This window comes from Polypterus senegalus, chromosome 7, assembly GCF_016835505.1.
Source record: "Polypterus senegalus isolate Bchr_013 chromosome 7, ASM1683550v1, whole genome shotgun sequence".
In the NCBI taxonomy this organism is placed as follows: Eukaryota; Metazoa; Chordata; class Cladistia; order Polypteriformes; family Polypteridae; genus Polypterus; species Polypterus senegalus.
Genome location: NC_053160.1, coordinates 85,987,603 through 86,006,605, shown reverse-complemented (window position 1 = coordinate 86,006,605; position 19,003 = coordinate 85,987,603). Strand labels below are relative to the sequence as shown.

The 19,003-nt window shown below is 37.0% G+C and overlaps 1 protein-coding gene across 9 annotated transcripts in view; it reads right to left on the bottom strand.

Moving 5' to 3' along the window:
* LOC120532692 (dmX-like protein 1) overlaps positions 1-19,003 on the bottom strand; it is a 315,909-nt gene that overhangs the window by 90,235 nt on the left and 206,671 nt on the right. For 6 of the 9 annotated variants that reach the window (XM_039758971.1, XM_039758979.1, XM_039758975.1 and 3 more), the window contains 5 exons: positions 14,614-14,690; positions 9,209-9,336; positions 8,785-9,033; positions 6,987-7,100; positions 5,997-6,062 (listed from right to left, as the gene is read on the bottom strand). In XM_039758971.1, the coding sequence (XP_039614905.1) occupies positions 5,997-6,062; positions 6,987-7,100; positions 8,785-9,033; positions 9,209-9,336; positions 14,614-14,690 (634 nt within the window). The remainder of the gene's footprint in view (positions 1-5,996; positions 6,063-6,986; positions 7,101-8,784; positions 9,034-9,208; positions 9,337-14,613; positions 14,691-19,003) is intronic. The other 3 variants (XM_039758977.1, XM_039758978.1, XM_039758976.1) reach the window with 2 other exon arrangements.

The window sequence follows — 19,003 nt, the reverse complement described above, 5'->3', positions numbered from 1 at the left end:
AGCGGAAACCACAAATATCCTTCGCAATTTTTATGGCTTTTTTTTAATGGCAATACTGTACTGTAGACAGAACAGGAAGCAACTCCCAGCAGTCCCTGCAGTGGCTCTGATTGGTCTTCTGCTGAGGGTGCTGGGGCTGTTGAGGTCAAAGGATGTCAGCACAGCTTTTAAAAAGGGGGCCGGTGACCAAAAGCAACAAAAAAAACTTTTGTAATTTGTGTTTCAAGTTCCTGTCTGTCTGCCTTCTGTTGGGTTACCTGTATTTGTTCATTTTGTCCTGGATTGTCTGCCATCTGCCTATGTACATGAGGACTGCAACTGGAATAATGGCCATCCTGCAAAGAAAGGAGTGCTCCTGAACCCGATTTCACCATTTTAGGAACTACCAGTAGGACTATCTGTACATTCCCATTCAACATGCGGATCTCTGAACTATATATTTTCATCATTACATTTCATCCGTTGCCATTTTTCATGAACTTTTCATGATTTACTGTGTGTGTTTTGTTTGTGCTTTGTTGTATTTAATGTGTAATCGCTGTAAGGGAAACATATTATTTTCTTATTTAATTTGTTTTCATTACATTCTTTATTTGCTGTTTGATTACTGGTTTACTTTGTTTTTGTCTCTGTTTGTGAGTGTGCACAGGTCGGGTCAAGGCTGGGTGCATCCCTGGAATCTCCACCATAAAAATAAATAAATCACTGTCTTCTCGAAGGTGTAAATCTTAGCAACAGCCCCTTGTGAGCAGGGGGGCTGAACGCACCCCTAGAAGACACAGACGCTCCTCAAAAACCCCCTCTTAAAAACGCTGATAGATTACCTTCACATTGCTACCTTACTTGCTGGGCTTACTTGAGGCTTCTCAGTACCTGTCCTTTTTTGGCTGATTGCTTTGTTTCTCCCTCCTCCCCCAGACATTCTCTGCTTCTGTTGGGGGCTATGCTCCCTATGATGTTTGTCTATTCTTTAATCGATAACTAACAGCATACTGAGCTCCTTTTACTTCTGAAAGAGACATGTTTGTTTGAAGTGTTTCAATAAAGTTCCTGTCTCTATAATCCCTTGTGTTTCTGTGCAATTCTGTGAGCCAAGCATGACACCCTGCAGCCTCACTGTCCCTGGGATTGAGCCGCTGCACTAAGACTAGCCTGCAAGCATCAGCACTTACCTCTGTGTGCTTGTGTGCAGCCAGTTTAAGCGCAGTTGGCTCAGTGATTTACTGAGTTTCGTCCATGGCGTCACTTGCACTTTGTACATATTGTTCCAGTAGTTTTTTTTTAAATAGTTTTTACAGTTCATTAGCAGTGTGTAAAATGATCAGTGTTGCAGTAATTGTGATGCGCTTTGCATGAAAAAAAGTGTGTTCCATTAAAATTTCACTTTTTCTTTGTTAATTGTGACATTTACTTAAAGTGCAGCAAAAAAGTATTTGGCGTCCAGGGATGCATAAACCCCCAAGTATGTGGCAGTTTAAGGGTTAAAGCCCCAAGCTGCTGCTGCCGAAACGAGCTGCAATGTCTAAGGCTTCTGGCAATGAAAACATACTTGCACGAACTACAGTACATATAGCGGTAACATAAGAATTTTACATTCTTTACATCCTAGCACTGCGGGATACACAGCACTACAGTGTACAGGTTTACCTTTACATTCTTTATTTTTAGGTAATGTATTTTTTTTTAAATTTGATTAATTTTATTGTAATCATTCCATACAAATAGATCAATTTTTACAAAAATAGGATTGAAAACAAATGGCTCCCCTCCCCTGAGAGACAGAGCATGTCAACAGAGTAAGGCCTTGTTCACACGGACGTTAAGTTTTTGGATAAACGAACTTGCTCTGTCCTAGACGTTTATGTTGCATTTTGTGGTGGCGATCGATTGACTTCTACACCGGCGTTCGTTTGTCTCTGTCTAACGCCAGCCTGCAGCCCAAATTGTAGTTTGTGTGCTAACCTGTGGAGGCAGTGTCGGGAACTGGATATGAAAGCCCTTGTCGTTTTATTTGAGGTGCCTCCTTTCAATATGGACCATTTTGCTATGTTAGATATTAATCTTCTTGTTTTAAAAATACTCGTAATACGGCGAAGTAGGGAGAGAAAAAAATCACCGCCGCTACTGGGTTCATCCTCTGACTGCACAACGTCGGGTTAAAGGAAGTTTTTTTGTGCTTTATGAAGAAATGCGATATATGGGATATATCCGGTCCTCCGAAGCGTAAAATAAACGCGCAGAAAACGAACTAGAAGCGGTTTCCTTGCGTTCGTTGGGTTTTGAACGCCAAAAAAAGCTGCATGCAACATTTTTGATGCCGTATAAGCGCTGCGGACAAACGCACGTCACCAAAGCCCGTGTGAACACTGTCATTGACTCCTACGTGTAGAAAACACTCTGCGCTTGATCCGCGCTCACCGGACGCTACGAACGCAAAAAACGCTCGATTTTAATGCCCGTGTGAACAAGGCTTAAAACTTAAGGCTTGTAAAAATACCTAAATTGATGAGTTTAATAGGGCAATAGAGATGAATGAAGAAGAAAAATAAATGTGGAGATAATTGCTTCCTCGGTGCATCAAGAGCTTATTCTAAAATATTATTGATTAGATCCTGCCAGGTTTTGAAAAAATTCTGTACCGACCCTCTAACTGAATATTTGATTTTTTCCAATTTCAAATACAGGTACACCTCACTTTACGACCTATTTGCTTAACGACCACTCGCACTTACGACCAATCAAGTTTCAACCTGCAATTCGGGGAATCCCCTTTCTCAGCTTGAGTGTCAGTCAGTGGCGAATGGTGAAATGCGCACTGAGCGTACTACAGTATAGGCTTGCTATGCGCTTTTTCAGTCAGTTTCATTCCTACAAGCAGTCAGTATGTAACCTCGTTTATTTACATATTTGTAACCCCAAAAATAGTACAGATGTTGACGAAAAGAAAAAGTATGGCATCATCTGGAGAAATTGTTAAGAAACGAAGGAAAGCTATCGACCTTGAAATGAAAATAAAAATCATACAAGACTATGAAGCTGGTAAAACGGTTAAAGAAATAGCATGTAACTTGAAATCGGCACATTCGACAGTTTCAACGATTTTAAAGGATAAAGTTATAGTGAAAGAGGCGGTGAAATCATCGACAAGATTTAAAGCCATAATAACTAGGCAGCGAAAAGGTCTTATTAGCGAGATGGAGAAATTATTGGCGATCTGGTTTGACAACCAGATGCAAAATAATATGCAGATCAGCCTTTTAATAATTCAAGCTAAGGCATGCAGTATCTTTCAGACTTTGAAGGCACGTGAAGGCAAAAAATCGACAAAATCATTTACAGCAAGCCATGGATGGTTTCAATGGTTTAGGCGGAGATTCAACCTGCATAATTGGAGAATCAGCGGTGAGGCGGCATTTGCAGATGTAGAAGCAGCAGAAAAATTTGTTGACGAAATGGATGGAATAATTAAAAAAAGACAGCTACTGCCCGGAACAGATATTTAATGTGGATGAAACCGGGCTATGGTGGAAAAAAATGCCTGAAAGTTCCTGTATGCACAAAGAAGCTAAGGCAATGCCCGGTTTCAAGGTTTTTAAAGACAGAATCACGTTGTTGTTGGGAGGGAATACCGCTGGGTTCAAGTTAAAGCCTCTCCTGGTCTATCGCTCCGAAAACCCACTTGCATTAAAGAATGTTAGTAAAAACAGTCTGCCCGTTTACTATCGTGCAAAGAAAAAGGCATGGATGACGCAACCTTTATTTGAAGATTGGTTTTTGAACTACTTCATACCCTCAAGTCCAGCATTATTGTTTGGAAATGGGAGTTCCTTTTAAAATTATTCTCCTGCTTGATAATGCTCCAGGCAACCCCCAGCATCTTGATGATCTACACCCAGATGTAAAGGTAGTGTATCTTCCTAAAAACACAACTACTGTCGTACAGCCAATGGATCAGGACGCTATAGCTACGTTCAAAGCGTTTTATTTGCGTACGACTTTTTCCCAAGCTGTAGCAGCAACAGAAAATGATGTAGTAACCCTTCGTGATTTTTGGAAATCTTACAGTATTTTAGATTGCATTAAAAACATTAAATCAACTTGGGACGAAGTGACAGATAAGTGTATGCAAGGCATATGGAAAAATGCATACAAAGTTTCGCAAACAATATCGAATGAAATCTTGAACAAACTGATGTAATTCAAGCAATTGCGGGCCTTGCCAATGCGCTTAATTTAGATGTTGAAGTGGAAGACATTGCTGAATTAGTGGATTATGCCGATGGAGAGCTAACAAATGAGGATTTAATAGAGTTAGAAGCGATGCAGCATTTGGAAGAGGACAGAACTGAAGAAGTGAAAAAGAAATTCACGGTACATGGATTAACTGGTGTATTCTCCAAAATTAATGCGGCTATGTTGGAACTTGAGGCTATGGATCCAAATACTGAACGTTTTAATAAAGTTCAACGTGGGATGAGTGAACTTTTAAAGTGCTATAGAGAAATTTATTAAAAAAAAAAGAAGATTACAAAGCAAACCACACTTACAAGTTTTTTTTCGACTGTTACATCCAGGACCTCCGCCCTTGAAGGTACAACTTCTGTTTCACTGTCGTCATCTCCCTTACCTGGACCCTCTACAGCTCCAGATAACCAAATTAACAGATGAAAATATGTACATATGCATGTCTTTTTATGAATAAATTTGAAGTTTGTTGCATAATGTTATAATTTTACAACGATCCTATATTCCTGGCGCAAGCTCCTCGCTTATCAACCAATTCGCTTAACGACGTAGTCATCGGAACGGAACTCGGTCGTAAAGTGAGGAGTACCTGTAGTATAAAACATCGGTTTCCCACTGACTTAAAAGAGGAGAGTTAGGATTCTTCCAGTTTAGCAAAATAAGTCTGCATGCCAAAAGTGTAGTGAATGCAATCACAGTTCGTTTGTCCTTCGCCACTTTAAACTCATCTGGAAGAACACCAAACACAGCTGTTAATGGGTTAGTAGGGATTGTGACACCAAGGCTGTCTGAAAGGCACTTAACAATATTGGTCCAAAATGATATTAATTTGGTGCAGGAACAAAACATGTGACACAGCGAGGCTGGGACTTGAATGCAGCGTTTGCAGGTTGGATCTTAACCTGGAAACATTTTGGGCAGTTTTAGGCGAGACAGATGTGCTCAATATACAACGTTGAGTTGATTAATTGTATGCTTTGCGAATATGGAGGTCGAGTGAAGTCTCTGCATTGCTATTTTCCACTCCTTTTCTGATAATCTTTTTCCCATTGTCCTCTTGAATCCTTAAAAGGGAGGGACTGCAAAATAATTTTATATATTGCAGAGATGGTGTCTAAGTCCTTGAAATTGAGCAATATTTTTTGAGGGTGCAAGATGAGGAAAATCGGGCAGATTCTGTTTAACAAAGTTCATAGGATGCATATTGTAGGTAATGTATTAAGCTGAGTTTGAAATTAAAGTGTTTTGGGGGAATATTTAGGGTTTAAACAATGAAAATAGGCATTTTTTTAACCACATTCAAAATCTGCAGATTTTCACAATTCGTGGGTGCTCTGGGAATGTAAACCCCGCGAATTTTGGGGGTGTACTGTATCTAAGTGGAATTTGTAAAATTTCAATTTCGCCAGTACAGTGACTGCCAAAAACAGTTTTGTTCTCTTACCTCTACACGTGGCAATAGCAGCTCTTTATAAATAATTATGAATAAACTATTCTAACTTTATACTTAAATGCACCCTAAATTAGCACAAAAAGTATTTGAACTTGTTTCACATACAGGGTTACGGCATGCATATTTAATTGAATTTCCAATTCTTATGCTACTAATGCTGCAATTACTTTCATTCTAGTAACTGTGGCTTGTTTCTGAAATTTAAATAGTTAATTATTTTACTGTAGAAACAGTAAGGCAAATGTTAAGTGCGAAGAACAAAAACATGTCTTTCTAATCACCTCAATAACCTACTCACCAGCATCTCCAAAACCATTTTCTATATCGGTTTGAGATAAATTCCAGCCAACTTCACGGTCTACTTCTTCAAAAACAACATTGCAAGAAAACAAAGGTAAAATGAAAAACTACTTTTAACATAACATGTATTTAGCTTTCTGTGATCCCAGAAACTCTACATTTAAGTGTTTTATTTTATATATAAACAACCAAATGCACTAATTATGCTCTTGCTAAGTAAAACCAAAAGTCTTTTCTAGCAATGTCCTTATATAAAAATGGTCTCCAATTCAAGAAAGCGGCAGTCTGGTTCTCAATACAAATTCAATCTGGATTCACAGAAAAAAAATTAAAAGTATTGCTGCAAGACACATGCTGAAATGGAACATGCTGCATATTTCAAACACTTACAAAAGATAACTTCTGTAGTGATAACAGACAGCAACCAAAAAAAATCTACATATAAAAAATGAGCTTTCAATCAACTGTTTTTAGAAACACAATAATGGTAAATGAAATAAACAGTTTTGTAGGAATTCAAAATATACTCTGAGAAGAAATGTTAAGGCATAGCATCAAACTAGGGATTTCTTTGTGTTTAATTTTGTATTTTGAAAGAAGAAAGTAGCCCTAAAATGTTTTGTACCCCCCTTTAAAAATCTATACTGGGAAAATCAGGTTTAGGAAATATATGGGTGTTAATAAATAAAAGTAACAGTGTATTTTTAGCCCTAAATAGGTTTACACTCAGTCTACGCATACATTTAATTTTGTTATTTCAGCTGTGATTATTTAATAATAATCACTAACATGGAAACACTGAGAAATCCTAGAAACAATGAAGAAATCATAATGCACACAGCAACCAGGTAAATAACCCAGTGTATACACATTTTCATGTTTACCAACTGAAAAGTCTAAAATGTCCTCAGTTCAAGCAAATTTCCATGCAGAAAACACATGCTTACATACACAATGTGTTTGGCCTAACTTAGTTTTAAAATCTTGCCTGCTGGAACTGTTGTGGTATGTGTACTGGTGGTTGCAAGGGCTTTAGAAAACCCCACACATTCCATGGAGAACACTACTACCTGATGAGGACTAGGGATAGAAAGGTGTCTTCCTGCCAAAACAAAAAATAGGATTTCTTGTAGATTGAGGGAAACATCAATATTGATTTTCTATATGATTATATGTCAGGCAAATACAGACTGGATTTTAAAAAATATTCAAAAATTATTTACAATAGTTCTGCAGCACTGTAGAAGGACCTATTGTAACTTAGTTAAATGTTCTTCATTTTGAATATTTGACTTGCCCACTTCCACTTCCAAATACAAAAATTAAATTGTGAAAATAACTCATCTCATATATATATATAAATATAATATAATATATATATATATTATATTATATTATATTTATATATATATATATATATATATATATATATATTTATATATATATATATATATATATATTTATATATATATATATATATATTTATATATATATATATATATATTTATATATATATATACACATATATATACATACATACATACAGTCGACCCTTGACATACAACCGGCCTGACATGCGAACAACTTGATTTACGACCAAAATTTTTGTTTTGATTTACGACCAACATCTTGCATTACGACTAGAATGCGGTTACGTGTATCCGCTTGTGCGATCGTAAACAAACAGCCGAGAGCGTTCGTAAGCGCCAGTCGGAGCCCAGATACATGTGTTTGTGGACGTAATTTCATTCAGTGCAGTGATTTATCTATATATATATATAATTCACTAAGACCATGGCAAGCAAGACGCAAAATTGTTAAGGGATGTTAGCTAGCGGGCTGGCGTGGCACATGATGATGTCTTCAGGCTGAGTCAGCAACAGCTTGCTTTGGAGTGTATTATTACAGCAGTTCACAACACGGCAAGCTTTGAACTGAGTGCTCGACTACTGTCATTATTAACTTGAGAAGCAGCGATCACAATCGAAACGAAGAAGGAAATTGTGCGGAAATATGAGAGTGGCGTTCGTGACCGATCTCGCTAATATGTACAACATGTCGAAATCCACCATCTCGACAATTTTACAAAGAAAAGATTTGCATAAGGAGGCTCCTTCTAAACAATAACCACCTTCCGTTTCATTCTCCTCCTCCCTTCCTGCAGCCTAAAGATGTCAAATTAAATGATAAGTACAGTATGAAATTGTTGTTTCTGGTAGGCTAGGCACTTTTTATAACTTTTTGGTTAGTACATTAGAAAACTTATTGGTGCTTTGGTAAATTATGCGCATTATACAACCCTTTTTTATTAAGAAAAGGTTAAGTAAGTGTTGCTGTGGGAGGTTCGGAACGCATTATGGGTATTTCCATTATTTGTTATGGGAAAAATAGTCTTGACTTACAACTTGATTTACAACCAGCCCTCGCGAACGAATTTAGTTCGTAAGTCAAGGGTCCACTGTACACACACATATATATATATATATATATATATATATATATATATATATATATATATATATATATATACATACATACATACATATATATATATATATACACACACACACACACACATATATATATATATATATACACACACACACACATATATATATATATATACACACACACACATATATATATAGATATACACATATATATATATATATATATATATATATATATATATATATATAGATATATATATATATATACATATACACATACACACACACATACATTCATAGAAATTCAATGCAACATAGTGCTAACAAGGTACTAACCTGTTGTTTTCTTTGTTTGGATGTCATCTTTAATAGGTATTTGAGCTCCACCACCAAACACAGCTGCCCACATCATACTATTTAATGGATGAGCCATGATTCGAAAAAGTTCATTACTAGAATGTGTAGCTAGACCGTGGGCAAACAAACTCAGAAAAACTGCTGTCAAAATCTCACAAAGCAGCACTGTCAACCGAGGTTGGTCCTCTTCTCCCGCTGAATTTAGAAGATGTATCAGTGATCCTACACCTGATAAAGCAAATATATACAAATTTATAACCTATTCAAGTGCAAATGTCAAAACATTACGTGAACTTAAAAAGTACAAAGTTAAACAAAAAGCAGAGACTTAATTAGATTAAAAAATACAAGTATAGGAAGTGCCACAATCGTTTCTTAAGAAAAATATGCATTATGATATTACCTGGCCACAGTGCTGGTGCTGTATTTGTTGTAACTGCTTCATCTAAACTTACAGTTCGTATAGACTGAAGATTTGACATCAAAAAACTCTGATACGCAAATCCAGTAAACTGGCTTATATGGGAGGTACTGGAACAAAATGTAATAAATAAATAAATAAATAAATAAACAGTCTTTCCAAGTCACTAACAAAATAATTAATTTTCAGTTTGGGCTAAAACATGTTTTGCTCCCCTGAAGACCTCTCTTATCCTCACAGTTTATTATGCAATAAAACATTGACAGCAGTTAGGCACATTTACCAAAAGCGGTAAAAGAAAAAAATGCAAATGAGCAAACTAGAAGAATCACTTCACTGCTTTTGTATTTTTTTACACTACTAATTGCAAATATGCAGACCAATATAACTGTCCACAACAAACTGAATAAAAATGAGCTAAATGAATAATCTTTCAGTAATTCATACACTGTTTTAGGTACAATGCTTATACTGTACTTGTATATGAGCTATCTTCTGCCAAGTGTTATGTATTTTTATTCTGCCACAATGAGAATACAGTATATAGGGACCTCTAGAAACCAAAATCCAAAGAATATTGTAATTTTCAAGAGTTATACAAAAAGGTATATTTAATGGAACAAGTAATGGGTTAAATGTACCTTACACGGCTTTCCCATGTTTCATAGAGGTACTTTTTCTATGAAACAAGGGAAAGCCGTGAAAGCCACTGTTTATATAAAAAAAAATGCACAGACTTTCCTAGAAGGTACTGTACATGTGAGACTCTGAAGTCATCTGAATGTGGACTTTATGGTCTTATGAGACCAAAATTGAGCTTTTCTGCATCAGGCCCTGGAAGGATTGCAAAGGTAGAGGATAAAATGAATGCAGCAAGTCTGGAAGAAACCAACACCTTGGGAGAAGATTTGATTTCTAGTATGACATTGAGCATTAGCATTGAGATAGATAGCTAGATACATACAGTACATACCTACATAAGGAATGGCTTACAAAGAATAAGGTGAAAACTTCTAAGGAATGTGAATAATTTTTATTGGTATTACATGCCAGTAATAGGTCTGTTTAATAATAAGTACTATTTCTGTTCTAAAAACAACACTTGCTTAAAGTTGTAAAGCATCAGACTACTTGAATGTAGGTAAGAAGGTGACACTACATTAGTATAATACTGTAGTTTCCTGCTATTGTTGGTTGCCCTAAAAATGTCAACAATTTTAGCCATTTTCATAGTATCTACTTAAAATGTAGCAACAAATGAGGATTGTAAGTTACTGCAAAATTGCTCTATAGAATGCCTCCTACTTTTGAAAGTTAGAAATTCATGTGGATGATAGGGAGAATTCACAAATTCCAAAATCCACAAACAGCTGCATGCTGTTTTGATTAATGTTTTTAAAAAATACCAAATTCAATTAAGTATCCCTTGGAATTTGCAGCCTGCTAGGCAGCACCAGCTTTGCAGATTTTGTGCCAATAAACTCGTATTGTGCCATGCCTAATAGAAAAAGTCAAAGAGCGTATATGTAACGCATTATATAAACCTAATATGACCTGCGCCTTCCTATGTGCCGCTCATGCACTGTGTGCGTATAGAATTGTAATCAGTACTTCTAATCAATACATGATAATTTCTACAATTTAATATAACACAAACATTAACCTATATGAAGTTATGACAATGAATTATTAAACCTAAGGATAAGACTGAATGTAACTAAAGGGTCAACTAAATGTTGTATTATTAAGCTTAGGCATGTGAGGATTTTGCCGCATCTTAGAGGAGCCACCAACGTAATTTCTAATGTTAAAAAGAAGTAAATGAGCAATGAACACCCCTATTATGACACTGCGACAAGATCAATTAGAAAACCCAATAGACGATTCAACATGTACGTATATGAAACTGCTGCTGGCTGTAGTAGATTGGTAAATATGATAAGATTCTGCCCATTAAGAGTTAGATGATGTGATGTATTAGGTAAGGTAATGTAAGAAAAGTTTTAAAAAAATTAACTGCTGAATTAATTGTTCACTCCATGGGCCAATACATTTGTGCATATATGTGTGCAAATAAAAAAAAAATCTGTATTCTCATCTGATCTCCATGAATGGTTTCTTTGAAAATAGAGGAAGCTTTTTTTTTTTCCATAGCATGTGTTGCCCTTGATCAGAGGACAGATGCTAGGTGGGGGTATTGTGGGTTCACAGACTTCCACAATTTTGCAGCTCTGCTGGCCAGTCAATTGGATGCACATTTTTGTTTATTTGACTTGAGTCAGATAACTCCTCCCACAACCCTAATTTTGAACCATAGTGTAACTGGGCATAACATCACTGACGTATAATGCAAAGCGACAGCAGAGCTCTGGAGGTTCGCAGCTTGACTCTCTTGGGGTTGCTGCTGTTTAATTAGTCATCAATTTAATGACATTAACAGTCACCTGTGATCATTTTCCATTCAAATCAACACCAGTCTGGAGAACACAAAAGAAAAAAAAAAGGCATGAAGCAGCAGCTGCTGCACTGGTAACAAATGATTTTAGTAATATATATTTGTCATTACACTAAATCTTGTGGTTTACTGGAGAAATATTATGAGTAACAGTTTTGATACTGAGTATTTAACACATAATCTAATGTTACAGTGTTACCTAGTTGACACATGGTTAGGATGATTTATTATGGCCATATAAACCTCAGGACCTCTACACGTTGTCAAAGGCTGCTATTCTTAGCAGACATATCATGCGTTCCGAATGTTGCTATACTAAGGACACATTTGTAAATTTGAACCAAAACACAGGCTCTCTTGCTTTCTAGTTACCTACTGGCTGAATTGTGCAAAAGCCTCATGAAAGCAACTCTGACATACAAAAAAGAACAATCAACTCAGATTAACTTCAACTAGATAACATTACTAATTTAGTTAATACCTTATTGCTATCTGTTGTCACTGGAAGGACAAAATGAAGTTTAGATAAATTCATAAGTGTAGGTGGTATAATCACTGATCATTTTTTAAATATCTAATTATTTAGCATCAATTTGACCTTGTATTTACTGCATTACGCTTATTAAGCATATTCAGTAGTAGTAGTTTTTATTAGTAGTAGTTGAACTTTATATTATCTTTATTATTATTACTAGTAGTAATGCTAGTACTGCAATTGTTTATGTTGTGTTGTATCACATCACAAGAGTAACAACACAGTGATAACCTGGACCATTATTATTATTAGTAGTACTAATTAGGCCTTCATTTATAAAGGAAAAAAATCAAGTGATATATAATAGCAATTAAATACCATTGAAGTGCAAATCTATGGGTTGCCCTCCGGATTGCAGCAACCATTCCAGTTACCAGTTTTGCAAAAATTATGCTCATCAACACATACTTGAGGTCATCCATGACACAACAACATTTAAGCAGCTTGGCTATTATCAGCATCAGCTCAAACCTTGAGCACAGCAGCTTTTATGTGATAACCAAATAGAGGACTTTGCCTCCTGAAAATGTCAATGAGTGATGTTGTGATATGCAACAAAGAAAATGAAGAAACCTTTACAAAATTCACTTTCAAGGTTTCATTATTTTTAAAAAGGTATTTGATGTATGCACTTCTTTGTCTCTCTATTATACAAAAAATATTTCAACACAACGAGACTTTTTAAGGAGACAAGACGTGACTTTCTGGAAAAGATTTTTTCAAACAAGACCATGGTACTCTCAACTCTCAGCCTTATAAATGCTTTTGTCAGACACACTTCCTGCTCTCTCAGCTCTTACAAATTTTAACGTTTTCCGCACTTTAAGTTCCCAATTAAATTCTTCAATAGTATTGTATAATGTCAAAATCCTATTGAAGAATTTCATCACGAAGGATTATGAACAGAAAAAATGAGTACAAGGGCAATCCTAGCACATAGAAGCGTGGAAGTCAAATGAAATTACGCCAAAAATGTTGACAAAAACACGGCAAAATGGATAAATGCGTATCAACAGACTATGCTGAAACAGTTGGTGGTGATCGTGTGGAAGATGAAAACATCAACTTACAATATCACCAAGAATATCTATAACCGTTAAAATCATCCGGTCTTCCACAGCATGAATTACTGTAGAAAGAAGAATGTATCCAAGAAAGGTAATGTAGTACATCTCCCGCTGATAACATTAGACACCAAAGGAGATTGTGATATGCCATCCGTATTAAAATGTTGACAGTTTCACGTTAGAATAGCTTTTGCAAAGAATTTTAACAAATCTCAGAGCCAAACATTCGAAAAAGTCATTTTATTTAATAGAGAGAAAGAAACGAAATTCAATCATGGGCATACGTCGCCTGGATGGAAATGTAGCACTTAACATGAAAATTAAAATATGCTTAAATTGAAGATTCACATCCCCATACGCGAGCAGCAGAACCGCAAAAAGGCTAGCGCGTAGAGCTGGCAAGGGAGTTGGCGAGCGAAGCCAGCAGGGGACAAAGCCCCTAGTTTATTTATATACTGTCACACACGTGCGCATGGGAGGCAGCTAAAGGACTCGGGTAAGGACGGTTCTGAGACATACCAGGATGTGGCAGAGTGCACTGACTCTTTCTTCCTTGCCTGCAGGCCATTCCCGGGAGATTCCGCCTGGCTCTCCTGACGTCACTTCCGGGACCGAGCCTATCGAAGGAGACCTTGCCGGCTCCGGACCCTGTGATGTCACGTCCGGGCTCAAACCAATGGCTGAAGACCTCAATGAGCCCGACCCCTATGATCTCACTTTCTGTCTTCCCCTTTAAAAACCTCCTCTTTTTCAGTATGCCCTCAGTTCTGTATTGGACTCGGTTTTGTGCACAGCAGTGCTATCATTTGAAAAGAACGCTTTGCAGCCAGAAAAACAAATTATATGGGTGGCTGCCCCAAACCTTGCTTTGTCTCATCGTGGCTTTTGTGACAATACTTATAGTTGAAATTAAATCTGTTATAAGAAATACTAATGTATTCTGGGAGATGCTCAAATAAGAATCTGCTTATAGCTAATAAATAAGCAGCAATTGTACTGTTATCTCAAGACAGAATGGGAGTTTATTTTTTTTAAAGGAGGACCCTTGGAACAAAATAAATTATAGAGTACAAAATAATTTAGTGCTCCATTTGACCATGAGGTATCCAGAAAGTTTGGAAATGTGTACATAAACTGTTATGGTTTAAATGACTGCTTTCAATCTTAGAAACAACTGAGCTCCCATGTCTTGAAAGTTTGTTAAAATAACTGTAATGCTGACTTAAATCCAGTATACAAGGTATAAGGTTTAGTTACAAGAACAATGTAATACAAAAGTGTTTTTATATTGGTACATTGAAACAATGATACACGAAATACACTAAGTTACCTGTAGCTTTGGCTATTGCAAAGACACTGATAGATGCAGGCTGAAAGTGATGCTGCCAAGGTATGCATTACATGGACCTACAAAAAAATGTAGTAAAGGAAAAGAAAATTCAAATGTATTAATGAAAATAAAACAGATACATTTTAGATATGTTTTATTTTGAAACCTCTATTTAAACAAAATACAGTCTTTAATCTTTATATTAATTACATTACAATTATTATTTTCACCAGTTGTGTGGCTTACTGTAGCAATACGCTAAGTTAGCCTGACAAGGCTGCCTATCTCAGAAACATCTTCCATACCCTATATATGTGCTCTGGATTGATAGATATTTGGCCATAGTGTCAGAAGACATTTTTGGTGAAAACCAAATACAGCATTTGTCTAAAAAAACTGTATAAAGCTAGATACAAATGGCATAAAGGATGGTGGTGGAAATGTTTTGGTGCATTAGGGCCTGGGAAGTTAACAACACAGAATCCACTATGAATCCATTTTACCAGAGGGTGCATGAGGGTAATTAGAGACCATCTGTCAGAAAATTGAATCTCAACCAAAAGTGACCTTGCCACATGACAGAGACCCTAAATATAAATAAATCTATCAAGGAATGGCTGAAGAAAAAAAAAGAAAGAAATGGAGTCAAAGTCAGATTGGTATTCCATTGAGATGGGAATTTGCACAAAAGACACCTCTCAAACATTGTTTAGAATTCATGCAACTTACACACATTAACTATAATGTCAACAATTACAGCATATTCTTATTAGATGTAACATGTGTACTCAAAAAATGATTTTTTTATCTTATTAAAATAACAAAACATTCAGGAAAATGTCATGCAAATAAACTATGGGAAATGACAGTGGTGATAGACCATATTTAAAAGTGAAACTGGAGTAAAACATTGTTTGTTCATGTCCAAGAGTTAAAGTGAGAATTTAAGGCATAATTTCAACAACCTAATGATTCATGTAAAATAATAACTATCCTTAGATTTTCTATTCCCACTTATCCAGAGCAGAGTTGTGGGGAAGTTGAAGCCTACCCCAGGAAGAACTGGGTACAAGACAGAAGCATTCTATGGACAGGATGCAAGTCCATCTCTCCTGTACACAAACAATATATACTGTTATGTGTTAAATGCTGTCTCTTGTGTGGATTGTACTGCATATATTATGTTGAAAACCTACTGTAGCTATACACTGCTTGAGATTAGTGATCGCTTCTCGGCATACAACATTACCCCAGCATTAAGGAAGCAATTGAGCAGCCCTGGCATTGTGTAAAAATCAGGTTATGAAAACACAAATTCACCAATCAGCTATGAAAAGAAAGATCCATCACTGCCATAAACAATATAAACAGAAGCGAGGTAAACAAACTCGTGTCCAAATCAGAACAGAAAAAAAAATCCAGTTAGGCCGGTGCTCCCTTCTATCCTATTTTCAAATATTAACTCACTGGAGAACAATCTGGAAGACTTCAGACGTCAGTGGATAATACAGCAAGAGATAAAGTACTGTTCGATTTTTATCTTTACTGAAACGTGGCAGCATAATAACATTCCTGATATGGTCATTCATATGGATGGACTGATCATTTTGTGAGTGGAAAAAGCTTCTTCATCAATTGTTAAGGGTGTGTGTGTTAATGTGAACAACAAATGGTGCAGAAACGGTGTAGCAGAGCCAAGCCACTGTTCTTTAGTGCTGGAATGTCTAACTGCAAAATGATATCTTTTTTTACTTGCCACAGGAGTTTAACATTGTTTTTATTCTGGCTATATATGTCATCTCGGGGATTTAATTCTAAAGAAGTGGCGAGTGTACATAACAGAGCAGTTACAGAGCACCAAACCGTGCATCCTGGTGGTTTTATTACTGTGACTGTAAATTTTAATCACGTGAACTTGAAGACAGTTCTCCCCAACTTTTATGTGAACCTTACAATCATAGCCAAGAACAAACTAGACCTTATGGACACAAACTCTTGCATTGTTTACAAAGCCGTATTCGCCAACATCTCAGTTTTTCTGATCATGTTTCAGTTATACTACTGCCTATATCGAAACCAATCCTTCAACCAAATTATGGTGTAGCTAGAGGAAGATATTTCAGTCCTGAAAGACTGTTTTGATCACACAGACTGGGCCATGTTTAAAGCAGCTGCCACCAGAATATGCATCATTAGTCACTGGCTCCATTAAGAAGTGCATAAACAGATGTGACCATCTCAAAGACCATCAGAAAATGTGCAAATCAGAAACTGTGGTGACACTGGAGGTACATACATTGTTAAAAGCTTGTATTGCTGCTTTTAGAGCAGATGACAAAGTAGCCCTCAGAAAAGAGGACAAACCAGTCTCAGGGCATCAAAGCAGCTAAGCAAGAGTATGGCAAGAAAATCTACACCAACTTTTAGAACACCAGAGACACATGGTGCATGTGGCACAGAATCCAACCCATTGCAGGGTATGTTGCAATAGTGATGCCTCCCTTCCAGATGTTTTAAATAACTTATATGCATGGTTTGATGGCCTGAATGGAATAGCTGTGACGAAGTCCATCCCTCCTCAGGAAGAATGAATAATGTACTTCTCCATTGCTGACACGAGAAGGACTGTGTTGAATGTAACTCCACACAAAACTGCTGCACAAGATAAGATACCTGGTGAAGTGGTCAGAGAATGTGCAAATTAACTGATGCATATCTTTATAGCCATCTTCAACATTTCCTTGACACAGGTAGTCATCCCCAAATGCCTTAAAACCAGCTCCATCACACCCATGCCAAGAAGTCCTCTGTCTCCTGCCTTAATAATCACCTTATAACACTCTTCATCATGAAGTGCTTTGAAAGGCTATCCTTGAGCCACGTAAAAGCCAGATTTCCCACATCACACAATCCTTTCCGGTTTGCCTATTCCCTGACCTATTCCACTGAAGATGCCATATCATCTATTCTTCATCTGGCCCTGTCCTATCTGGACAAAACAGACATTTATATTAGGATTTTTGTCACTGATTTCAGTTCAGTTTTCAAAACCATCATCCCTACGAAGCTCATAGGAAATTTGGGACTGCTAGGTTACACCACTTCCCTATGTAAATGGATCTTGAACTTCCTGACAGAGACCCCCCAGACAGCCCACGTTGGAAACTCCACCTCCAGTACCATTAAACTGACCACTGGTTCCCGACAACTGTGAACTCTTCTTATTTCTGTTCACTCTGCTGACTCACAATTGTATGGCTGTATAGTGCTCAAACACTGTCATTAATGTTGGGAATGACACAACTTTGGATGGTCGCATTATCAAAGGGGATGAGTCTGCTTACAAAAAGGAGATACAACAATTGGTGGACTGGTGCAAGTGCAGCAGTCTGTCTCTTAATGTGGACAAGACGAAAGAGATGATTGTTGACTTCAAAAGCCTCAAGTTGTCCACACCCCATGGCACATCAAGTGCTCTGAGGTGGAAGTGGTCTAGATTACCAAATTACTTGGTGTACATCTGGCAGCTGACCTCATTTTGTCATTTAACAACGCTTCCATAGCCAAGAAGGTACAACTGTGTCTCCACTTCTTTCAGCAGCTGAAGAAGGCATTCTCACCCCATTCTACAGGGGCACCACCAACAGCATTCTGACTAGCTACATTACTGTATGGTTTGGGAACTACACTGTCTTTGAACACAAGGTCCTACAAAGGATAGCGCACATAGCAGAAAAGGTCACTGAGACCTCTCTGCCCTACATTAAAGACATCTTTATAAAAGCCTATAGCATTGCGAAGGACTGCTCCTATATTTCACAGTCTCTTTGTCCTACTTCCATCCGGCAGAAGGTACTGTAGCATCTGAACTAGTTCTGCAACAGCTTCTATCCTTTGGCTGTCCAGACACTGAACTCTGTTTCCCCGCGCTTTCAGATCTGCTCCTAGCAGTTTGTTTATATGCGGTACATTTGTTACACATTACTATTGTTGTTTTTAATAATTTGTTGATGTCATTATTTATTTATTATTAGCAATTTCGAATTGTTACTATATGGTCTACCACATCGTCCATCACCGATTGGCTGGGCATGTCATTGATGTAAATAAACATCATCCAAAATTTTGCAGAAATTTCCTCAAAGTGGCAAACATCAGCTATCAATTTTTTTTTTTCTCTTTTTTTATCTTGTGTGCCTCACATTAAAGCTGTCTGGCACTCATAATTGCAGCAAGAAACACAAAATTCCTTACTTTACCTAACTTACCTTAGCAGTAATTAGCAGTAAGTAGTGCACTGTAGTTGAGGGAAGGCAGCCTGGCCAAAGATTGTATGAGAAGGGTGCAATATATATGTTGCTGCAGTGTCTGCAAACTGACAGCCCATGAT